Below are 25884 nucleotides of genomic sequence, written 5' to 3' on the forward strand. Positions count from 1 at the left end.
CCCTGGAAGGTCAATCACAGCACCTGCAATGACAATTCCCCTGTATGACACACACCATCTTGCTGTGGGAAATAAACTGCTGTTCTTTCATTATCACTGGTTCAAGGGCAGAACGGTGGCGCAGTGAGTAGCACTGCTGCCTCACGGCGGCGAGGTCCCAGGTTCGATCCCGGCTCTGGATCACTGTCCGTGTGGAGTTTGCACATTCTCCCCGTGTTTGCATGGGTTTCACCCCCACAACCCAAAGATGTGCAAGGTAGGTGGATTGGCCACACTAAAATTGCCCCTTAATTGGAAAAAAACGAATTGGGTACTCTAAATTTTTTTTTTTTTAAATCACTGGCTTAAAAAAAAAAAAATCACAGAAGGCAGTAGAGCGGAGCTGCTGACTGGCTGTTGCGGGGAAAATTTGCATCAGTGCATTGCGGTCAGGGCAGCACGGTGGTACAGTGGTAGAACTGCAGTCTCACGGCGCCGAGGTCCCAGGTTCGATCCCGGCTCTGGGTCACTGTCCATGTGGAGTTTGCACATTCTCCCCGTGTTTGCATGGGTTTATGGAGGGAAGATCTTATGAAGGAAGTCTGAGGGACTTGAGGCTGTTTTTGTTAGAGAGAAGGTTAAGAGGTGACTTAATTGAGGCATACAAGATGATCAGAGGATTAGATAGGGTGGACAGTGAGAGCCTTTTTCCTCAGATGGTGATGTCTAGCACGAGGGGACATAGTTTTAAATTGAGGGGAGATAGATATAGGACAGATGTCAGAAGTAGGTTCTTTACTCAGAGAGTAGTAAGGGTGTGGAATGCCCTGCCTGCAACAGTAGTGGACTCGCCAACACTAAGGGCATTCAAATGGTCATTGGATAGACATATGGACGATAAGGGAATAGTGTAGATGGGCTTTAAAGTGGTTTCACAGGTCGTCGCAACATCAAGGACCGAAGGGCCTGTACTGCGCTGTAATGTTCTATGGTTCAAAAATCTTAGAAATCTCAACCTAACAGAAAGCACCTTTACCACACAAGCTGCAGTAGTTCAAGAAGGGTCACCACAACCACCTTCAAGGGCAACGAGGGATGGGCAATAAATGTCAGCCTGGTCAACACCCACACCCTACAAATGAATTGAAAATATATAGCCAATACAAGTACCAAGAAACAGATTGAACACTGAAGTACTTAAGACAAGGAGAAAATAGTCAGCTGGAAAATAATGGCCTAAATCTTTTCAATGCAATTTTGAATTAATCTGTCCATTTGCTTACCAAATAACGACACCAGATATTCCATTAAAGGTTCCAAAAGGTTCCTCTGCTTGTTTCATTGTCATTAATCATGAACCACAAATTACCCAGGTTAGAATACCGAAACACCCAATATAGAAGTGGACTAAAATACGCAGAGCACTGTTTCAGTACGGAAATGTTCAACATTAATACTATTGACACTTTGCATATGTACCATGCCGATACATTACAAATATGCTTATATTTGCCTACATTATTAGGAATAAGCAATGTTGCGATTGATTTAGTTATTTAAAAAAGGCTGCTGTCTTTAGTCAAAACAAAATAGCCCACAAATAAACAACCACAACACGACTGTGCATTTTCCGGTGTCCAAAATCCTTACATATTTACTGTACACGTTACATTCACATAAAACAGTAACATTTCAGAAAGCAGTACACATCCAATTACATATCCTCTTTCCTCCTGCCAACACCAGCTTTGGATTAATACTTGAGAGGCAATGAACAGCTTCACAGAACAAAAAGAGTACTGTAGATGGGAACAAGATTATATTGGCTAATCTTTAATGAAGAGGTTGGACAGCACTTGTAATAAGTCATCCCTCCTACCACAATGTTATTCCTGCCACCTATTAACGCAATGCCTTGCTCTACACACCAAGTATGAAATGTTTGCCGCTGTTTAATATTAGTTGTTTTGAACTCAGCGCGTTGTACTTTTGTTTACTGTCAGGTCAGCTTGTGTTACAGATTTAGTGGAGGACGAGGACAGCTTGTTAAAATATACCAGTCGGCCGCTTTTTTTGCCTCCCAGCCTTGTCCCTCTCACTACCTCGGGGATGTGTTTCCATTTGGAACGACCAGGCCTCCCCCGCAACCTTCCGCCTCGCTTTCTTACAGAGTGCAGCCGTACTCACGATGTATAGAGGCGCATAAATTTTCAGGGACTCTTGAAAAGCTCCCAGGGTGACTTGGAAGGCGGCCATAGTGCAGGAGGTACTCCATGTGTGCCCAATCTCATAGCAGCCGTGCGGGATACTCTTACTGAAGGCAGCCATAGTGATGACGGGACCGCCAACGCAACGGCGAGCGGGGCAAAGGTCAGCTCCGCTGGCGGGGGTTACTCCCGGTCAAAGGCTGGATGGAGAGCTGAGACTGCGGTCTGGAAGGAGGTTCGAGAGGGCTGAAGGTCGGCTGAGTGACAGGAAACAGTAATGGTGAACGGTCGTTTTTTTCCCGACTAGGTGAAGAGACCTGGGATTCCCCCTTTTAGTTTAATTAATAGCCCTCGATTTCCTCTCTCCACTGTTACCTTTTCTGTTTGAATGTTGATGTTTCTGTCTAATGTCATTGGATTTCTCAATGCCTTTAGTCATTCTATATATTCTCACCTGCATGTATTCCTGTAAAATCCCTGTGTCTTTATCGTTCAATTATATAACTTCTGTATTTCCTTGTATCAATCTCTGTAGCTTCCTTTACTTTTCTTTCCCTCTATTTTACAGCACGTTTTCCATCTATAATCTCTCTCCCCTGTAGCTCTCGATATAATTGTTCTGTACTTTTCTAACATCGCTGGAGCTGAGTCAGAAATTCCAGATTTATATTTTACAAATGGCACATGTTGGTTTTGGCAAAGCCACGTTTATTGTTCACCATTAGTTGCCCTAAGGCAATGTTGAATTGCCCTCTTGAGTTGCTGCGACTCCTTCATGACGTAAAATAGGGACTTGCAGGATTTTGACAAGCAACAATGAAAGAACGCCAGTACACGATTAGCCAAGTTGGATGGTATAAAATAAAAATATAAAATACTGTAAATACTCAGCTGGCTGGGTTGTATCTGGGTTGTGGAGAGAAACAGTTAATCTTTGTCAGACCTGAAATTTTAACTCTGGCTCCACAGATGATTTTCTTGATTTTACTGACTTTGACTTGGGTTCAAAAATTTGCTGACAACACAAAACTTGAAAGTATTGCGAACTGTGAGAAGGGTAACTTTAAAATTCAAAGGATCTTGGGCTGGGCAGACACCTGGCCGATGAAGTTTAATGTTGAGATGTGTGAAGTGAATAATTTAGATAGGAAGAACTCAGAGAAATGAAATGAAAATCACTTATTGTCACAAGTAGGCTTCAAATGAAGTTACTGTGAAAAGTCCTTAGTCGCCACATACCAGCGCCTGTTCGGGGAGGCTGGTACGGGAATTGAACCGTGCTGCTGGCCTGTCTTGGTCTCCTTTAAAAGCCAGTGATTTAGCCCTGTGCTAAACCAGCCCTCAGCAATATAAAATAAAGAAGACAACTCCAAAGAGAGTGCAGGAGCAATGGGACCTACAGGTGTATTTGCACAAATCATTAAAGGGCAGGTCGAGAGTAATGGTTAATAAAGCATACGTGATCCTGGCCTTTATAAAGAGGAGTATGAAGTACAAAAGTAAGGAAGTTACACTAAACCTTTATAAAACACTGGCTTATCCTCGGCTGGGGTACTGTGTTCAGTTCTGGGCACCTCACAGGAAGGATATGAAAATATTAGAGGAGATGGACAGCACGGTGGAGTAGTGGGTTAGCCCTGCCTCACAGCGCCGAGGTCCCAGGTTCGATCCCGGCTCTGGGTCACTGTCTGTGTGGAGTTTGCACATTCACCTCGTGTTTGCGTGGGTTTCACCCCGACAACCCAAAGATGTGCATGGTAGGTGGACTGGCCATGCTAAATTACCCCTTAATTGGAAAAAATGAATTGGGTACTCTAAATTTTTATTTTTTTTTAAAGAAAATATTAGAGGAGATGCAGGAAAGATTTACAAGAATTGTCCCAGGGTTGAGGAACCTAAGCTAAATGTGTAGCTTACAATGGAGAAGCTGGAGCTATTCTCCTCAGAAGATTAAACGACAATAAGATAGAGGTATTCAAAATCATGAGAAGTCTGGACAGAGTAGATAGTGAGAAACTGTTCCCATTGGCAGAAGGACTAAGGACACTGATTTAAGATGATTGGCAAAAGAAGCAAGGGAAACATGAAAAAGTGGTTAGGATCAAGAATGCAGTGCCTGTGAGTGTTACAGCGGCAAATTAAATTGAGGCTTGAATTTTAGGGCATGAAAATATTTTCAAGTCAGTAAGGATCTCAGCCTCACTTATGAGAATAGTCTGAAACATGAGAAGCCAAAATACCTAGAAAAGAAGGAAATAAGAAACTGAAAAATGTCACCTGAAAATGGTATCTCACAATTCACTTTTCTTTTCAAAAATATTCTTTATTCATAAAAATTATAAAAGTACATTTCACAAGAGTTCAGATGTGACATTACAAAGTGAGGTACAGTTTACTTTTGTTTAGTATAGTATGTGGCACTCTGTGATGCCTCACCATACATACAATTACAGTATATTTACAGTATACATATTTACAGTATACATTTCATGTCATTCTCTGGTGCATACAGCCCGAGGGGTTTTACTTGCTTTCCATCCTCCTCGTGTCCTATAGCAGAAGTCCCTAAGGCTGTGGCCTTTCCCAATTGAGCCTGTGCAGCAACTGCCCCAGTCATTCGCCAGTATATGTTTGTAGACCTGGACCTGAGAATGTGCCAGTCTACAGCACTCAAATCATGGACAGATTTTTGCACTGCAAGAGCAACAAGATTCAAGCAGACCAAAGAGTGTCTTTCACCAAATTGATGGCTCTCCAGCAGCAGCTGATATTTGTCACAGTGTGTGTTCCTGTGAAAAGCCAATAGAGCAGAGTCCTGCATCATGGAGCTACTTGAACTGAACATTGACAAGAACTGCTACATCTACTCCCAGGCCGTGATTGCAAAGGCGCATTCTTGGTGCTTCTGCACCACAGTCACCTCAAAGGTAGCATAGGGTAATGCTGAGTCTCTAGGTCTTCATGAAGAATCCCACAGGGAGAGCACTTCTCACCACCATCTTGGTGATTGTTTGAATGTTCTTATAAATGAGGAATTCTGCCAAATTACTTTGACATTCTGCTCAGGGAGCCAACCAACAGAATTCATCACCTCCTTGATCCGTAGGACGTCAACAATGTTATGGTGGACTGTTGCCTGATGAACTTGTGGTCAAAGCATTTTTCTGAACAAGCTTCTGACAACTCATTTCTCTGTAGGTATCAGCCTAGAATATATGTGATCCATCTGATTGGCACTCCTGCCACTAGACTCAATATCCACCTCCACCACAGGGTCACTGTGGCAACAGGGGAAGTGGTGATGTAGTGGTATTGTCACTGCCATTAGTAATCCAGGAACCCAGAGTAATGCTCTGAAATTAAAATGTTAATGATGATCATGAAACATTTGTTGTAAAAACCCATCTAGTTCACTAATGCCCTTATATATGCACTTATTAGGCAACTAGTGGCACCCACATCCCACGAATGAGTAAAAATAAAACAGAATGTGCTATCCAGAAAATGCACCATAGCTATTCACCAAGCTCACTTTGGCAGCATTGTCTAGTTCCATGACCTCTACCACCAGAAAATTGAACGGCAAAATCAATATTAACACCACATTGCTCATCCAAATCACACCAAGTACCATCCAAGAACAAAATACTGAAGGGAGTGGAAATCTGAAATAATAACAGAAAATGCCTGAAATACTCGGCAGGTAGTTCAGCTGAACTCTTAAGTAAAGGAAAATGCATAGAGAAATATGGAGAGATGGAAAGAAATAGAGGAAGTAAAGAAAAGGGTTGTGAGAGCTGTTAGCATTTGAAAAGGGAAATGCAGATAAATGAAATATTGGAAATACAAACAGTGAGTGATACAAAGATTGAGAACTTGAAAATGGACCAGGTGAAATACAAGTTATGAAACGGGAGATTGAGAAAATACAGAGTAATGAAAACACCAAAAGAAAAGAAATGCAGAGAAATGTGCAAGTGGAGGAGAAAACATGGAAGTTTTGACAAATAAACATTGAGAAATCTATGTTACTGAGATAGGGAGTGTGCATCTTTACGTATTACAAATAAATTATTTTTTGCATCTAAAATGAACATGGTGTTTATGATGAGAACAATAGCCATCCAAGTGTATTTTATTAATCTTCTAGATGCAGCAGATGCTTCCTCTCTGCAGTACTTGATTCCCTATTGTCACATTTCCATTTTATTTTTTTCCCTTTATAAATTCTTATGTCTAAACTAATAATGGATTTTATGTAAATTTCTCTTGTAACACCACCCAGTAATTAAGGTGCAGTCGTGCCTCAGCCTCGTATTACAATCTCCCTGCCAGTGGTAGGTGCAGCTACTAAATTTCCCATTTCCATTGCTCTTTCTCCCCCAATTGCTCAAAAATTGCCTTCACTGTTCTAGGCCCTGAATGTACCTCCCAGTCTTAGAAATATTTTCAGACTCCACAAATTTGTGGAGAAAGAGAAGATTTTGCGTTGGGCCAGGGAGATGTGTACCTGTGGGTGGGAAGGGAATAAGGTCCGAATTTATTAGGACATAGGAGCCGAGTTGGCTAAGCGGCGGGTAGGGTTCAACAAGGCCAAGGCGGTGCTGTACCACGGCAGATCAGGTTTGGGGTGCTCTACCCGGCAAAATTATGGGTGACATTCGGAGGCCGGGAATGTTATTTTGAGACCCCGAAGCGGCCAAAAACTTCATTAAGGAGCATAAACTGGGGGAGAACTGAGTGGACAATGCTGGGGAAGCAGGGTGCTGGCACTTCTTAATGGTGGGGAACATGTTCGAAGTAGGGGTAGGGATGTCGTCGCCTCCAGTTTGTTGGGGTCCTTTTTGGGGTTTGCTCTTTACTGTTGGGATTGTAATGGGTGGTAGGGATGAAAGGTTTATGTGGGGATGTATGTTCCCATCCCCCCGTCCTGTTTTTTGGGACTGTTTGTGTTTAGCATTTGTTTGTTGTGTTTAGCATTTGGTTGTTGCACGTTGCAGGGGGTGAGAGATGACATGGTCAGTGGCGGAAAAGGAGACCATCTGGGATGGTATAGGGCGGAATTAAGGGGGCTGGAGTTAAGTGGGCAAGATGACGGACGATAGAGGAGATTGGAGGCATAAACCTCCAGTAAGGTTGGTAACGTGGAATGTCCTTGGACTGAATGGACCGGTTAAAAGGTCGCGGGTGTTCACTTACCTCAGGAGCTTCAAAGTAGGGGTGGTCTTTCAGCAATGTACACACCTCCGTGCGCAGGACCATGTTAGGTTAAGGAAGGGGTGGGTCGAGCAGGTTTTCCACTCGGTGGGGGTCTGATTCGAAATTGAGGGAAGTGGCAATTTTAATGAGCAAATAAATGGGATCTGTGAGCGCGAAGGAGGTGAGGGATCCGGATGGGAGATATGTGATTGTGAGTGGGGTACTGGAAGGGGCACCAGTAGTGTTGGTAAATGTGTATGCCCCAAATTGGGATGATGTGGGTTTTATGAGGGGGTTGCTGGCAGCGATCCCGGATTTGTCCACGCACCAGTGATCATGGGAGGAGATTTTAAATGTGTCCTAGAGCCAAGGGTGGATAGGTCGAGCCCCAGGTCGATGGGTAGGGTACGAATGGCAAGGGAGCGGGGGGGTGTTTATGGTGAGGATCGGTATGGTAGATCGATGGTGCTTTCAGAACCCAGGGGGAAGTGAGTATTCCTTCTTTTCACATGTCAATAAGGTGTATTCAAGTATTGATTACTTTGTAGTGAGTCGGGAGATTTTGGTTGGGGTGGAGGGGGGAGATATGCGGGGATAGTTATCTCAGACCATGCGCTCCACTGGCTGAAGATTCGATTTAGATCTGGCCAAGAGCAGAGGCCGGGGTGGAGGTTTGACTCAGGGTTGTTGGCGGATGGAGGTTTTTGTGATAAGGTGCGGGTGGCGATTAAGGAGAATGTGGAGTTTTTAAAAAATTTAATTTTAGAGTACCCAAATCATTTTTTCCAATTAAAGAGCAATTTAGCGTGTCCAATCCACCTACCCTGCACATCTTTGGGTTGTGGGGGTGAAACCCACGCAAACACGGGGAGAATGTGCAAATTCCACACGGTCAATGACCCAGAGCTGGGATCAAACTTGGGACCTCGGTGCCGTGAGGCAGTAGTGCTAACCACTGCGCCACCCTGCTGCACAGAGGAGTATGTGGACTTGAATCAGAATGGGGAGGTGTCGATAGCCACTGTTTGGGAAGCACTGAAGGGGGGGGAAATTATTTTGTTTAGGGCTCGTTTGGATGGAGAAAGGAGGGAGGTGCATGACCGTCTAGTGAGCGAGATAGTGGAGGTGGACAGGGAGTATTCGAGAGATTGGCGAGGAGGAAAATAATGCTGGGGCAGTTTGACAGGTTGACAACGGGGAAGGCGGTCGGGCAGTTGAAATGAAATGAAATGAAAATTGCTTATTGTCGCGAGTAGGCTTCAATGAAGTTACTGTGAAAAGCCCCTAGTCGCCACATTCCGGCGCCTGTTCGGGGAGGCTGGTACGGGAATTGCGTAGGGTAAGAGGGATGCAATAATGAGTATTGGGAGATGGTGAGCCGCATGCTGGCGCACCAGCTGCGGAAGTGGGCCACGCCCAGGGAAATATTTCGGATACGGACGAGAGCTGGGGATCTGGTGTCGGAGCCAGGGAAGATAAACGAGGCATTTCGGGAGTACAACCAGGGACTGTACAAGGCGAATCCGGGGGGAGAGGAGGGGACATGGGGCAGAATTTCCCCAGCTCACGAGTAATATAAGACAGCTGTTGAATGTAGTGATTAATCCGTCAGGGGCTCTGGTACCAGAGGTGGTGGCGTCCATTGATGCGGAGAAGGCATTTTATCAGGTGGAGTGGTGGTACTTGTTCGAGGTTTTGGAAAGGTTTGGGTTTGGGCCGCGATTTGTGGCATGGGTGCGGTTGCTGTATATGGCACCAAAGGCGAGTGTGAGGACGAAGAATATGAGTTCGCGGAGGTTTGACTTCCACAAAGGTACGAGACGGGGGTGACTGCTGTGGCGTTATTGTTTGTGCTGGCCTTTGGCATTGGCTCTCAGGGGGTCGGCGGAGTGGCAGGGATTTATGGGGGGACAGAGGGAGCATCGCGTGTTGCTCTATGCCGATGGCCTGTTGCTGTATGTTTCGGATCCGCTAGAGAGTATGGGAAGTATAATGGGCCTGCTGAGGTGGTTTGGAGGGTTCTCGGGGTATAAACTGAATGTAGAGAAAAGCGAGGTTTTCTCAGTGAATGAGCTGGGACAGCAGGTAAGTTTAGGGAGGGATGCCGTTTACGGCAGTGAAGGATAGGTTTAGGTATTTGCAGATTCGGGTAGCGTGGGAATGGCCGGGACTCCATAAGTGGAACTTAACAAAGCTGGTGGAGGAGGCCAGGCAGGATCTTAAGAGGTGGGATACTCTGCAGTTGATGTTGGCGGGGAGGGTCCAAGTGGCGTAAATGAATACTCTGCTGAGGTTCTTGATAACTTTTCAGTCTCTCCTGATCTTTGTACTAAAGGCCTTTTTCCGGAAATTGGACACAATCATTTCAGACTTTATATGAGCTGGGAAGGTGCCGAGGGTGGGGAGGACCATGCTACAGTGGCAGAGGCAGCAGGCTGGGCTGGCATTGCCGAACCTGCTTGATTATTATTGGGCGGCAAATGTGGGAAAGGTGCGGCGATGGTGGGAAGGAGAAGGTGTAGAGTACGTTAAGATAGAGGAGGAATCTTGTAAGAGGTCTAGTTTGAGGGCTATGGTATTCAGGGAGTAGGTATTCAGGGAGCCCAGTGGTGCAGTCCACGGTGAAGATATGGAATCAGTTGAGGAGGCATTTTAGGGTGAAAAGGATGTCAGTGTTAACGCCGCTGTGCGAGAATCTTGGGTTTGAGCCGGAGGGGATGCATAGTGTATACAGGAGGTGGAGGGAAGTGGGGCTGGTGAAGGTGAGGGATTTGAATTTGGATGACGGGTTCGCCAGTCTGGAGGAGCTAACAGAGAGGGTAGAGCTGCCGAGGGGCAGTGAGTTCAGGTATCTGCAGGTTAGGGATTTTGCGCAAAAGTTCTGGAGGGGATTCCCTAGGTTGCCGGGATACACCCTGCTGTAACGACTGCTGCATATGTATGTGGAAGGGGAGGGAAGAATTGGGCATATAGACCAGTGGCTGGGGAAGCAGGGAGGCGAGTGGGTGATGAAGATCATGGAGAAATTGGAAGGAGAGACCAATTGGGGAGTTTGGAGTGAGGCACTGCGTAGGGTAAACGGGACCTTCTCATGTGCAAGGATGAGCCTGATACAGTTTAAGGTGGTGCACAGAGTGCATATGACCCGGCCGAGAATGAGTGGGTTCTTTCAGGGGGTCGCAGATGAGTGTGAGAGGTGCGGACGGGGGCCAGCGAATCACGCGCACATGTTTTGGGGTTGTGAAAAATTGGGAATATTCTGGGTGGGAGTGTTCGCTGTCTTAGCCAGGATAGTAGAGGAGGAGGTGGACCCAGATCCTTTGGTGGCGATATTTGGGGATTCAGAGAAGCCAGAGCTCATGGAGAGTGTTATAGGTCAGAGTTTAGAAACTCCAAAGTATATTATGGTGTTCACCTGATCTATAACTTTTTGGTGAATTTGGCTAGGATGACCACAAGAGCCTTCACTTGAGGTGTGATTCAACAGTGTTCCTAGACAATTCAATCAAAATAAGCATTATTCTACGAACTTAGTTAACACATATATATATATAAACTCACAGCAACTAAGGGCAGCACGGTGGCACAGTGGTTAGCATTGCTGCCTCACGGCGCTGAGGTCTCGGGTTCGATCCCAGCTCTGGGACACTGGCCGTGTGGAGTTTGCACATTCTCCCCTTGTTTGTGTGCGTTTCGCCCCCTCAACCCAAAGATATGCAGGGTCGAGGGTTGGTCAAGCTAAATTGCTCCGGAATTGGAAAAAGTGAATTGGGTACATTAAATTTTTTATTTTTTAAAAATAATTTCTATCAACTACAAACATAAAGACAACACCCAGCTGCAGTAATCTATGTATAACACTTAATGAATTCCCCCTTAACTGTTCCAATTCAAAAACAAAATCCCATAAACCAAAAAACCCTTTTCAAGGGCGTCGCCCAGCACTCTGCAGTCTCACTTGAATAAGACTGGCTTTTCCTGAGATTCTGACCCCGTCTCACCAGCAGGTTTAAACCCTTCCGGAAAGCAAACTATATCTAACACCGCCACCAAGATGATTTTTACTGGAACAGATATTTAAAATCAAAATAGAGAGAGACAGACCAAAACATTTCTAAATTCTGTCTGAGTCCACAGAAGCCCAATGTGAAAGCAAAACCAAAAACAGCTCACAGAGCCACAGCCCAGCTCCACCCACACAATGACATCACAGAAGCCATGTGATAAGACAAAAACCTTTCTTAAAGGGACATTCACATGATGGAGAGGAGGAAGGCCAATGTCGTGGCCTTTGCCTCTCTGATTGCCCAGTAGCGAATTTTGCTGGAGTGGCGGTCGGTATCGCCACCGGGGGTAGCGGCTTGTTTGGATGACCTGTACAACTTCCTGCGGTTGGAGAAGATAACATATGAGTTAAGGGGCTCTGCAGAGGGGTTTGAGAAAAGGTGGGGGATGTTTGTGACCGTGTTTGAGGAGCTGTTCATTGCAGGGGGCGGGGGTGAAAAAGGGGAAACAATTAGTATAGACTGCATAGTTGATTGCTGTGAAGTATGTTTCCCAGATGTTTATATGTTGTAACCTGTTTTGATACATGTTGGTAATAAACTACATTTTTTATTTCATTTTTAAAAATAAATATTTTCTGCACTCTCCAGACTCCCACCCATTCTGATTTTCAAACATGCTCCTTGCTTTAAAAACCCAGTTCTGTCTCAGCTCCACTGAGCTACTGCCAAATTTCCCAACCTTTTACAATCAATTAAAACTTGTTCAATGCTGCCAGCTCACTGATTCCAGCCAAATGAGGGCTGCCAAGAAAATGGTTTGACCTCCACATTGACACCATTGGGCAGGCAGCACAATCTCTCCACCACCACCAAACCAATGTGCACCCAACCCAAAAATCGGCCCCAATTTTGTTCAGATGATGCGACTACACCAATGTTTTTATTTAAATGATGTTTAAAATATTTTTGCTTTTTGGGATATTTTAAAAACATTTTGATATGGGATAATGGTTTGAACTCAGCCTCTTTAAGGCAAATATAAAACAGTTTAACAACAAGAACTGCACATTATAGAGCAACATAGAGATGAGGAAGAGAACAGCTGAAGGATAAATCTTTGACAAACTCCAGTGGTTAACATTGTGGGAATGCAAAAGACACCATGGCTGGGATGCTTTGGTTATAATCTGGTAAAAAAGAGAGGACAGAAGAGAAATTGAAGGAAGATGGCATGATTGATCATGTCAAAGATTGCAGAGATATCAAGAAAAAAGAGTGATAACAACTTATATTTACCTGGTGTCTTTAAGTAATAAAATGTTCCACGGCAAATCACAGAGGCGTTATCAAGCAAAATGTTACACCAAGTGACAGGAAATATCAGGACAAATTGATGAAAGATTGATTAAAGAGGTACGTTATAAGGGCCGTCTTAAATGGTGCAAACTAAGTGGTGAGGCAGAGAGGTCTAGGGAGGGTATTCCAGAATTTAGGGATTAGACACCTGAAGACATGGCCACCAGTGATGGAGTGATTCAAATAAAGGATTCTCAAGAGACCAGAACAGGAAGTGCACAGACATTTCACAGAGCTATTGAAGGGAGTTGGAGGAGATTAAAGAGAAAGGTAAAGACAAGGCTATGGGGGTATTTAAAAGAAAAGATCAGAATTTTTAAATTGAGACATTGCTCAATGTTGGTCAGTGAGCACAAGGGTGACAGGTGAAGAATGAGGAATAATGTACCATGAGGTGCTCCGGTTTCCTCCCAAAAGTCCCGAAAGACGTGCTTGTGAGGTGAATTGGACATTACCTTATAGCATGGCATTTGTTAGGGCTGTTTCTGTCCTGCGGGAGAAGTGAAACTCTGACAGGAAGTTGCAGGAGAGATGGTCAGCAATTTGGGAACTGACAACATATTCTGAAACTGTCCTTAAAAACCAACATTGATCAGCTAGATCAGCAACCTGCTGTGGTTAGACAGCAGTAAATATTAGCGTAATATAAATATAGAAGAGAGAGTTCCCCTTCTTAAAAAAAAAAGTTACAGGGTGGCACAGTGGTTAGCTCTGCTGCTTCACGGCGCTGAGGACCCAGGTTTGATCCCAGACTCTGGTCACTGTCCCTGTGGAGTTTGCACATTCTCCGCATATCTGCGTGGGTCTCACCCCCACAACCCCAAAAAAGATATGCAGGGTAGGTGGATTGGCCATACTAAATTGCACCTTAATTGAAAAACAAACAATTGGGTACTCTTAAAAAAAAAAAAAAAAAAATTTTTTAAGTTATATTACGGTGGCACAGTAGTTAGCACTGCTGCCTCACAGCACCAGGGACCCAGGTTCAATTCTGGTTTTGGATGACTGTCTGTGTAGCACAGTGGTTAGCACTGTTGCTTCACAGCGCCAGGGTCCCAGTTTCGATTCCCACTTGGGTCACTGTGCAGAGTCTGCACGTTCTCCCCTGTGTCTGTGAGTTTCCTCCAGGTGCTCCTGTCTCCTCCCGAAAGACGTGCTTGTGAGGTGAATTGGACATTCTGCATTCTCCCTCTGTGTACCCGTACAGGCGCGGGAGTGTAGCAGTGTTCATGTAAATCTACTTGTGACAATAATATTATTATTATAAGATGTGTAGGCTAGGTGGGGTTACCGGGATAGGGCGGGGGATTGGACTTCGATAGAGTGCTCTTTCAGAGGGCGATGCAGACTCGATGAGCCGAATGGCCTCCTTCATGTAATATAGGGATTCTATAAATACTCTGCTGCCTTAAGTTGTTCCCAAGATTTCCTCCTTCATTACCCTACCTAGAATCTGGAAATGTTGATCATCCATTGTGTGCTTAAAATTTTTGCGATATCAATCCTAACTGTATATTTCGCCCATTTGAACCTACTCATAGCCTTTACCTTCTCTCTATCACTTACTTATTTATATGTTTTTATATTTCACTCGAACATCTTCATATGGGGGCAAGTCGCTGAGTACTTGCCCACTCCAACAACACACCCCAATCAAGAACCAGTTGTTTCCTTTCCAACCGCTATTTTCTTTTTCAACATTTTATGCAAACACCCCCATTACTATTTAGAAATTCCATTCTACCTTGTGTTCTAAATGAAGTTTTTTTTTGTGTGTAACGGTTATCTCACTTGGAAAATAATCGGATGGGAACTAAGACCCAGTGGAAACCGTGTCTGGCAAAACTTTCGTCTCCTAGCGAGTAAACTCCCCAAAAGGTTCACTGTTCCTTTTCAAATGTGTGTTTATGAAACAGGGAGTTCATTGTAATATCCTAAATGTTGGAAATCGTATAGTATGACAGAACAGTTCAATTTGCATCTACTTAGCAGGTTGTTAAAAATGTGTAAAAGGTTTTCCGATTCTGACCCCCCGATGAGTGCAGAATAAGCGACCAGTTAATGTGCAGACATCCAACTATTCCTCTGTTTGTATGCAATTAGTGTCAGTAATTGTGAAGGATAGAGCAGAGCCTGGAATTACATTCGCAGAGGGCAGACATTCAGCAGACTGGAATGCAACTGGCTCGGCCTTTCCAGTGTTTGTGTTTAGATAACAAATGCCTCAGAAATACTTGAGCTCTAGAAGAACTTTCCACACACACAAAAAGTTGCCAAAGGTCAGCTGGTTTAACTCTACTCGATATAACTGCATTATTTAATACATGGCACATTCCTTCGGCTTTCTAATGTGTCTACTAACTAAAATACAAACATACACACGGAGTGGCTTATAACCATAGGGATCTTTTTTAAAAGTCTTGCGAACTCTGGACCATGCGTTTTTAATTGGGTACCAAATTTGGGTAATTTCAACATTTTAACTACCAGGCTTATGAGAATTAGAACCATGGCGATACAGAATAAATAATTGGACAAATTGAAAAAGCACTTGGGTATCTATTCCGCAGTTAGATTTTTTTAAATTCCTGATTACTTTCCAACTTCCAACAGAGCTGAGAATCACACTTCATCGCGGTGAACATGAACAACTCTGAAAATAAACTGCCTAAATCTGAATACAATCTGTATTATTGCAGTGCACGCCAATATCACATAGTAAAAAGCACATTTCATAAGAAACTCAGAATCGCATTGAAATGTGATCCTGGCAACGTTTTCATTCCCAATAATTTATCTTTTCACAGGATGCAATTCATTCTGTACTTCGGAGTGTCTTTGTGGAAAGAAGATAGTTCGTGAGAATTAAATCTCGTATCAGTTTTTATATTTTATGAGAGTTAACTCATTTTTATGAAAACATTTACTTCTCATCGTGTTTGTATTCCTTTTAATTGTTTTTTTTTTGTTTTATAACCTTTGCAGAGTAATACCAATGACCCAAAGAAGCTTATTATTCATAATGGGTAAATCACTAAACACCCTGAAAACATAAGGTCCTCTACCAACCAATTCCCACAGCACAACATCTCCTTCCATTGTTCAAGGTCAATGGCAAGATTCTTGAAAAAGTGGACCATTTTCCACATCATGTGCAACTCTTCAGGACAAGGGCAGACGTAGATGACAAAACTCATCATTGGCCCCAATGTGCCAGCTCGGCCTTTGGTAGACTGAGGGAAAGAGTATCTGCGGATCAGGACCTCAAACCGGAGACCAAGATCATGGTTTACGGGATAGAAGTGATCCCCAGGCCCTTAATGGTTTGGAGTCTTCTACAACCTACAGTTGGCACCTTAATGCAGTGGAGAAGTATCATTAACGGTGCCTTCACACCATTCTCCAAATCAAGTGGCATGAATATTGGTCCAACAGCAGCCTCCTCTTCCAAGACAATACACAATCTCTACAGTGCAGAAGGAGGCCATTCGGCCCATTGAGTCTGCACCAATCCGTAGAAAGAGCACCCGACCCAGGCCCACGCCCTGGCCCTATCCCCGTAATGCCACCTAACCTTTTGAACATTAAGGGGCAATTTAGCATGGCCAATCCACCTAAACTGCACGTCTTTGGACTGTGGTTGGAAACCAGAGCACCTCGAGAAAACTCACGCAGACAAGGGGAGAAAGTGAAAACTCCACACAAGACGGTCACCCAAGACCAGAATTGAACCTGGATCCCTAGCGCTGTGAGGCAGCAATGCTAACCACTGTGTCATCGTGCAGACACATGCCCAACATCAAGGCACTAATAACTCAAAATCAGCTCTACTGAATAAGACATGTTGTTTGTATGCCTTGCAGCAGATTCCCAAAACAACTGTTCTACTCAGAACTCAGTTGCAGCAGACTTCAGTAGGACAACATAAATGCTTTATGCATGCCCTCAAAGTATCTGTGAAGAGAAGAAGCATTTTTGCTGATATGTGGGGATCTCTGGTTTATGACTAATCAGACTGGGAAAGTTTCATTCAGATTGGGAGTTCTGTCCCACTGACTAGTCAAGCAACAATCTGCCATGATCATCCTCACAGAATCATATCTTTCAGCCAATGTCCCAGACTCCTCCATCACCATCCCAAGGTATTTCCTGTCCCAATGGCAGGGCAGACCCACCAGAGGTTGTTACACAGTGGTAAACAGTTAGGAAGAAGACTTTGGGACCCAGCAAAGTCTCATATCAACAGATTAAACATGGATAAGGAAACCTCCTGCTGATTATCGTTACTATTCTCCCTCAGTTGATGAATCAGTATTTCTCCAATTTTAACACACTTGGAAGGAGCATTGAGGCAGCAAGGATACAGAAGGTACTCTAGGTGGGGCTTCAATTTCCATTACCAAGAATGATTCAGTAGCCTTACTACTGACTGCATTGGCTCAATTCTGACGGCTTGTAGCAAGTGGTGAGAGAACCAACACGAGGAATAAACCAACTTGACCTAATTCTCATCAATCTACCTATCACATGATAGATTTGTTTATGACTATCGGTAAGAGCGATTATCATACAGCCTTTGCAGAGCTGACCATCTTCATATTAAGGATCACCCCCATTGTGTTGGGTGGCGCCATGCTAAATGGGTAGAATCAGAACAGATTCAGCACCTGGGCATCCATATGGCACATGGACCATTGCAGCTGCAGAATTGTGTTCCACAACAATCTGTAACCCCGAGACCCAGCATGTTCCCTTACTCTAGCATCAGATCTAAGCTCTGCAGACTTGCCACATCCAGTTGTGAAGGCATATGGGCAATTAAACAATTAATGGAAGAAGGGAGTTCCATGCACATCAGCATCCTCAATGATAGCAGAGCTATAAGATGGTTGTAAAAGACAAGGGTGAATCATCTGTAACCATCTTCAGCCAGAAGTGCCAAGTGGATGATTTCTGTTAGCCTCTGCCTCGGGACCCCAACGCCATAGAGCGAATTTCAATCACTCCATATGATATCAAAAAACATAGCAAAGACTATTGACTCCTTAAAAAAACCTGCCCACCACCTGCAAGGTACAAGTCAGGAGTGTGATGAAATACTCTTCATTCTCCGGAGGAGTGCAGCTCCAACAACACTCAAGGAGCTCACCAAACGAGCAATTCACCGAATTCCACTCCCCTGCAGTTCCCCCATAGCCCTGCAAATGCTCCCTTTCCAGATACTAATTCATTCAATTCCACCTTGAATGCCTCGATTGACCTTGGGCGTGATTCTCCACTCCCACGCCGGTTGGGAGAATTGCCTGGGCCGCCAAAATCTCCGGGGACGCCAGTCCGATGCCCTCCCGCGATTCTCCCAAGCGGCGGGAACGGCCCGGTTGAGCTTCGCAGGCCGGAGAATCGCCGGAGACACCCAAAATGGCGATTCTCCGGCACCCCCGCTATTCTGAGGCCCGGATGGGCCGAGCGGCCAGGCCAAAACGGCGGGTTCCCCCCGGCGCCGTCCACACCTGGTCGCTGCAGTCGTGGGCGGTGCGTGAATGCTGGGGGGGACGGCCTGTGGGGGGGGCGAGGGGGATCCTGCACCGGGCTTCACCTGGAATGTGGGTGACCCGCGATCGGTGCCCACCGATCGTCGGGCCGTCCCCTCTGAAGGAGGACCTCCTTCCTTCCGCGGCCCTGCAAGATCCGTCCCCCATCTTCTTGCGGGGTGGATTTAGAGAGGACGACAACCACGCATGCGCGGATGACGCCCGTTATGCGGCGCCGGCCGCGTCATCTATGTGGCGCCGCTTTTATGTGGGCGACAAGGCCTGGCGCGTGTAGATGACGCAGCCCCGATCCTGTCCCATTGTCAGGGCCTGAATCGGTCGGGACCGGAGCCGTTCCGCGCCGTCGTGAATCTCGACAGCGTTCACGACGGCGCGGCCACTTCGGCGTGGGGGTGGAGAATCCCGCCCCTTATCTCCAGTTTAGTTCTAGATCCTAACCACTGGACTGCATGAACAACAATCTCCACGTGTCTCCACTGCTTCTTTTGGCAATTGCCTTAAATCTGTGCGGTTTTGTTTTTTGATCCTTCCAGCCATGGGTACAGTTTCGCCCTCTTTATTCTGTTCATGCCTCTCATTATTTTTAATACTTATGGCAAATCTCCTCTCAACCTTCTCGTCTCTAGGAAAAGCAGCTCCAACTTCTCTACCCTATAGCGGTAACCGAAGATCTTCAACTCTAGAAATATTCTCGTGCCCAGAATTGGACAGAATTAAGGTCGAACCAATGTTTCGAACAAGTTTAAATGACCTCTTAGCTCTTGTATTCTATATCCCTATTAATAAAGTGCAGGATTAAAATTAAAGTTAAACCTGTGAATCGATCTAAGTTTCTTAAATTGTCTCAGGTGAACAATGTTCACTTGTCCCACTGTTCAACTCCGATCCGATGCCTTTATGAAGGTTGTTAATTATGGTGTAACTCTGGTCAGCACCTCTCAATGCGGATGCGAACTGAGAGATTTTCCATAACAAAGGGCAAAGTTCCTGGGTAGGCATTCACAATCCACGGTTTATGCATTAAAAACATTACCCATCTTCCTTTTTAGTTACTGGGCAAATCCAAACCAGTTTTTTAAAAAATATTCATTTTGTTCACTATCCATTGCACACTGAATAGTTTAACTTCATTAATTAATTCAGCGTACAAAGTCGTGAGCATTATCATAAACACCCACTCTGCACACAGGAAAGAAACAAGCGAGAGGAGAAATCGCTTCCGAAAGCAAGTTCCTCGCACTTCAGCAGTCTGCAGTTTGTGACTGCCTCGTGTACGTCCATTCAGATTTCAGTGCGCTCCGAAGGACGCACAATATCGAATATGTAAGTTACAATCTTCCCCCCGCAACACAAAACTGCAGTTGGTGTTCTGGAGAACTTAAGAGAGCACGAAAGAAAATGACAACCCGTGAGAGGGGCGGCAGTCTCCCGGTGAAACTGGGCGGCGCGGCAATCCGGATTGGGTCCCAGTCTCCTCCACCAGGCTCCAGGATGTAAAGTGCTCCGCCCCCCTGCTCCACTTTAACTGGCCGTTGCTTCAAGAACGGGCGCAATGTGTGGTGATTTCAGATGTCAATTGCAGCGTCTCGCTCCATCATGTTAGGTTGAAAAGGGGATTTTTTTTTAACCTCCAGCGGGATAGTTGGGAGTAAGATGTATGATATTCTGAGGTTGCAACATAGACACTTTGGACGGGATCTGTTCGCGGGTAACAGATAATTACCAATTCATCCACCTTGTATCGATTGCCGAACAAGAAATGTCGGTTAAACAAGATCAAGTATTAAGTTAACTTTAAACAATCGGAAAGACGAGCCGTTTAACACAAACGTTGACAACACTTTCTTAAAAATAGCTTTTAATGTGTTGCTGGAGAAGAATTGGGAGATCCTGACTTGTAGGAGATGAATTGGTTCTCGGCACTGAATTTCTTAGCGCTTTGCTTAACTTTCTTTCAACACAAGCTCGGCGCTGTTCAGGGATATGGGGACGAAGACGAACGAAGATGCGATCCCATCAAAATCTCAATGTGCCAGAACCTGGGATATAATGTGACCAAAATGCCGAATCCAGAGGGGCACGAGTTACAAACAGACGCCGAGTTACAGTTACAGACATTTACACCTTTGATTCAATATGGCTGTTCCAGTCAGCTGCAGGTTTGTAACATTGGATTGCATTTAACCCCGAATGTTTGCTTTGAGTCACTGCAGTATTTATTTATCAGTGCCGCGATATTGAGTTTACTTCAAGCGCGTTGTGAAGAGTTGGTAAATTGTGAGTTGGTAAACTGTAGCCGAAGAAGCCACACGGATTTTGAAAATGAGGATTATTAGTTTGGATGGTGGTGGTAACTTTCTTAAAATCCAAAATATATTGACGGAGAGTGCAGGAGGAATCCGACCTCATTTGGAATGGCACAGGCGACAGCATCCACGATGCAGATATACAGTGAACCTTTTGGAATATAATCTAACTTTCATGCAACAAGGAACTAAACGCAATTACAATGTTAACATGCACGCATACTTTCTAAATGGAGGGGTTTGTCTTAAAAGAAATTATGTTAAAGCTGGTCCATATTTCTTAACTGCGTGTAGTTCAAGTGCTTCTCCATCCATAAATAACCAACCCTTCCCTTTATGCCAAATAGTTGGTTGGAACATATCAATTTTATAAACCAACATTGAACAAGTATCTGAAGTTTCAGTTCTGATACTGAAGATTTTTAAGTGTTTGCACAGAGGTGATTATGTTTATGGAGCACTCTCCCTTTGAGAGCTTATGAATGTTAGTTTATTGGGCGCTTTTCCGAAGGGGTCGTGAAAGGTATTTGTAAAGTAATCCTGTGCTAATCTTGACCCGTGAAATTAACGACCCCCCCCCCCCCCCCACACACACACACACACACCACCACCACAATTAGACAGGTTAAATAGTTCTCAATGTCAGCCAGTTCATTGAAAAATAGGAGGAATGTTGGTAAAAGTGAGAGCAAAAACTGATGACCTGCCTTAGATTGCGGCTGAGACTCGCCATACACAACTTGGGGGTAAATTGAAGGCTGGAAAAATGTGAGGATCATTGGCAGTGGGTTTGAGTCGAGACCTGACATTTACTCTTTCGATTGATCATATCTGTCTTTTTTGTCCCAGTTTTTTTTATGTTCGGTTTATGTGCCGATGTGCACAGAGAAAATCGACATCCCGATTGGGCCGTGTGGCAGCATGTGTCACTCTGTGAAGCAGAGATGTGAACCTGTCCTGAAGGAATTCGGCTTCTACTGGCCGGAGGCGTTAAACTGCAGCAAGTTTCCGCCACAAAACGACCACAACTACATGTGCATGGAGGGTCCGAGAGACGAGGACATCCCCTATCATACCAGCAAAACTTCCCTTTCAGCGGAAGAAGAGTGCCAGAAAATGGGGGGCAGCATGGATCACTATATCTGGGTCAAGAGAAGTCTCACTTGTGCCCTGAAATGTGGCTACGATGTCGGTCTGTTCACTCGCTCAGCCAAAGAGTTCACTGACGTTTGGATGGCAGTTTGGGCCAGTCTGTGTTTTCTATCAACAGCCTTCACAGTTCTGACATTTGTGATCGACTCTTCTCGATTTTCGTACCCAGAGCGCCCTATTATCTTCCTGAGCATGTGCTATAATATTTACAGCATAGCCTACATTGTGAGGTTAACAGTGGGCAGAGAACGCATATCATGTGACTTCGAAGATGCCGCTGAACCTGTCTTAATCCAAGAAGGACTCAAAAATACTGGATGTGCCATTGTTTTCTTGCTGATGTACTTTTTTGGGATGGCGAGCTCCATCTGGTGGGTAATCCTGACACTTACTTGGTTCTTGGCTGCTGGGCTCAAATGGGGACATGAAGCCATAGAGATGCACAGTTCGTACTTCCACATTGCAGCGTGGGCCATCCCGGCCGTGAAGACAATTGTTATACTGATCATGCGGCTAGTGGATGCCGATGAACTCACGGGTTTGTGCTATGTTGGAAACCAGAACATCGATGCAGTCACGGGATTTGTGGTTGCACCTTTATTCACTTATTTAGTCATAGGAACTTTGTTCATTATTGCTGGCCTAGGGGCTTTGTTCAAAATCAGATCCAATCTTCAGAAAGATGGGACCAAAACGGACAAGCTCGAAAGACTGATGGTAAAAATTGGTGTGTTTTCCGTCCTGTATACAGTACCTGCCACCTGTGTCATCGCCTGTTACTTTTATGAAATATCAAACTGGAATCTTTTCAAGTATTCAGCAGATGATTCCAATACTGCAGTGGAGATGCTAAAGATCTTTATGTCATTGTTGGTGGGCATCACTTCTGGCATGTGGATTTGGTCTGCCAAGACATTACATACTTGGCAAAAATGTTCAAACAGATTTGTGAGTTCTGGACGAACTAAGCGAGATAAACGTGGAGAGTGCTGGGTGAAACCAACAAAGGGCAGCGAAACCGTTGTATAAATGTGTAAAACATTGGATGAAGCAAGGAATAATGTCCCTTGTATGTTTACATCAGCTGGATTTCAAAGCATCACAAATCCACTTTTGCCCAGTTTCCAACCCTATCATAATTTTTTTAAAGCCCCAAATAAATCCAGATACTCCTAAGAGTTTTAGCATAAAATGTACATGAAAATGATTCTTACAGTCAAATAGAATGTGACTGTTTATACTACTATTTGGTCTAAAAAAATGACCAGATCAGATTTTGAAATCTAATATCTTTATGTTGTTTATTTTAGTTTTTATTGTGCTTTTTGGAAAAGCAGAGCATGTAAGCCAAAGAAAGACGAGTAATGGTTCTTTCATGAAACTTCACCTAAATAACTGTGATGCTCCATAAACATTGCAATGTCTAAATGGGTATAATTGAACTGAAATAAATTTCAGTTGTAGAGCAACTCAACCATCTCACATCAACATTAAATATTGTACACTGGAATCATGGAGCTAAGTATGAATGTGTGGTTGAAGCACAACCAGTAGCCAGCATTGTGCACTATACCCAGTCTTTGCACAAACTGAAATAGGATGTTCTTTACACATTTTACTGCACAAAAATCTGCTGGTTTTATATGTGAATCTGAACTTGCGTATGACCATTTTTAAACATAACGGCCTATGTATGCAGAAATGCTAGCCGGTTTTTGAGTCCAGGTGCTTGAAATGCTCAGTGGCTTAAATGCAGATTGACTGCAAGATACTTAATTGAAGATAACATTCAAGGTGTTTCCTGTATTTTGCCAGGGACCCATAATGATATTTAATAATTTTGAGGACAGTTAGTGCTCCAAAAACAAAGATCCATGAAGAGAATATTGTGAACCTAGTAGTCTACACAATCCTATAATTAAAAAGCAAAGATCTGCACATGATGGAACTGAGCAATAGAAATAGAAAGGACTAGAAGTACAGGATGGGTATGGCAGCGTCTGTAAGGAGCAAAGACCAGTTGAGACATTTCAGTGGGATAGCCTTAATTTGAAACATAATGATTTGTCTTTCCTTACAGTTGTGTCCTTCTGCATTTTCTGTTTCTTTTATAAATTGTATACATTTCACGAAAGGGGAAGGAAAGCCCTGGAAGAGTATTTTCTATTCAAAATTGATGGAGAGAAGCAATGTGCATCCTGCAGTGACTTCAATTATTTTAATGTATGTTGCCATTTTGGGCCAGACACAAATCCATTCCTAACCCCTGCAAAATATGCTACCACGTGGGTATGTTACATACTCCTCAACTCTAGCCACATTTGGAATATTCAACATTCAAAATTCATAGAGCAAGTCTTGCAAATTTGCTGTGTTGGAAACTGCAGGTATATTTTGAATGTGACTGAGAAGATGCAGCATTCAGTGGATTGACCATGGTGATATTTAGCTGATAATTGTGGGTTTAAAACTGAACGATGGAATGGCCAACTCTACACCTGTTGCGGGTCAAGTTTTCTATTGAATAATATCACAAAAGACACAACTCAAAAGGAACCTTACAGTGTATTTGTTGTATATAACTATAGAGACTGACTATGCAGTTAATTTTAAATTTAACATGTTCATTTTTGTCCTTGGATGAAAATTCTTACTATAAATAAGTAAGTGAAACCCTGCTTCACTATAATTGTGAGAGAAAACTAATGAGAAAGATTAATACTTATTAGTGTCTGTAGTTTTACAGTCATTCTCTTACTCATAATGAATGTATACAAAGTATTCTGTCATTCAATGCCAGTTTGTGTTCCATTATTAACGATTCAATGTTTGTTTTGCAAACGCCCTTGAGCACATCCTGTGTTTAATACAGATGAATCCCACATTTTTGGGGGTTCACATTACCTGAGAAAGCCAAACAGACATTCAGGACTTGCTACAGTTTTCAAAAGAAATGTCAAAACCAATTTTTATTACTTGTAAATGTATGTGATGTAAATTTCTAATTTATCTTTGTAAAGAAAAACTTGTCTTCTTATTTAATTACATTTGTACCTGAGAAAAACAAAATTAAATTTCTTGTTTCTTAATTGTGTAAGTGTGGTGAATTTTAAAATTAATAAAAGGTTGACATATTCTGAAGAAACTTTCTCATATACTCTGGGAACACCATGGAGCTAAACTTGAAAGCTCCGGGAATGGGTGTGAGGATTGCAACAGGCAATTAACCTATGCTTGTTGATTGCAAGGCAAATGGCACACCAATTCTATGCTGCTTGTCCATTTGAATACTCTATATCCAGCCCCGTGTTAACCAAGTCATGCATTAGCTGTACGACTCAGAAGGCAGCCAATGACATGCCCGGCTAGCATTACTAGCACTACAAAGACAGCTTGCACAGCAAAGCTAGCCCACATTTTTCAAAGGGAAGTTGTATTGTGCCACTACCACTGTGCTAAATGGGATATATTTTGTACTTTGCTTCTGTCTTCACAACGGCAGGCATGAATAATGTACTGTGAGTTCTGAGAGACACATGTTTTAGTGAGCAGCTGAAGTAAGTTAGTATTAGTAGATAAATCATTTTAAGGAAATTTATGGGATTGAAGGCGGATAAAGCTCCAGGGCCTAATAATCTTCATCCAAGAGTACTAAAGCAAGTAGCCCTAGAAATAGTAGATCCATTGGTGGTCATTTTCCAAAATTCTTTGGACTCTGGATTGGTTCCTAAAGATTGGAGGGTAAATAATATAACCCCGCTATTCAAAAAGGGAGGTAGAGAGAGAACAAGGAACCAGGTGAGTCTAACATTGGTAGTAGTGAAGTTGCTAAAGTCCATTATCAAGGATTTCATAGCACAGCATTTGGAAAGCACTGGTGTAATCAGACAAAGTCAGCATGGATTTATGAAAGGGAAAACATGCTTGACAAATACACTGGTAGTCTTTGAAGATGTAACTAGTAGAGTTGACATGGGAGACCTGGTGGATGTGATTTATTCAGAAGGCTTTCGACAAGGTCTCATAGCAGATTACTATGTGAAGTTAAAGTGCATAGGATTGTGAGTAGTGTCTTGAGATGGATAGAAAGCTAGTTAGCAGGCAGGAAGCAAAATGGGACTTTTTC

The 25884-nt window shown here is 43.7% G+C and overlaps 2 protein-coding genes across 4 annotated transcripts in view; one reads left to right on the forward strand and one right to left on the reverse strand.

The window, feature by feature from the left end:
* The window catches only part of tmem135 (transmembrane protein 135), a 607397-nt gene extending 604976 nt beyond the window's left edge, over positions 1-2421 (reverse strand). Inside the window, exon 1 of one of the 2 annotated variants that reach the window (XM_072476483.1) lies at positions 2167-2421. In XM_072476483.1, the coding sequence (XP_072332584.1) occupies positions 2167-2307 (141 nt within the window). In that variant the 5' untranslated portion in view covers positions 2308-2421. The remainder of the gene's footprint in view (positions 1-2166) is intronic. The other variant, XM_072476482.1, reaches the window with a different exon arrangement.
* Positions 2394-24847, forward strand: fzd4 (frizzled class receptor 4). 2 transcript variants are annotated; one of them, XM_072476480.1, is made up of 2 exons: positions 2394-2493; positions 21456-24847. In XM_072476480.1, the coding sequence occupies exon 2, from the start codon at positions 21483-21485 to the stop codon at positions 22785-22787; it is 1305 nt and encodes a 434-aa protein (XP_072332581.1). In that variant the 5' UTR covers positions 2394-2493; positions 21456-21482; the 3' UTR covers positions 22788-24847. The 2 variants fall into 2 exon arrangements, with proteins under 2 accessions (XP_072332581.1, XP_072332580.1); XM_072476479.1 differs by lacking the exon at positions 2394-2493 and adding an exon at positions 19696-20459.
* Positions 24848-25884: the final 1037 nt, after the last annotated feature.

Source organism: Scyliorhinus torazame, chromosome 15, assembly GCF_047496885.1.
Source record: "Scyliorhinus torazame isolate Kashiwa2021f chromosome 15, sScyTor2.1, whole genome shotgun sequence".
NCBI classification, from domain to species: domain Eukaryota; kingdom Metazoa; phylum Chordata; class Chondrichthyes; order Carcharhiniformes; family Scyliorhinidae; genus Scyliorhinus; species Scyliorhinus torazame.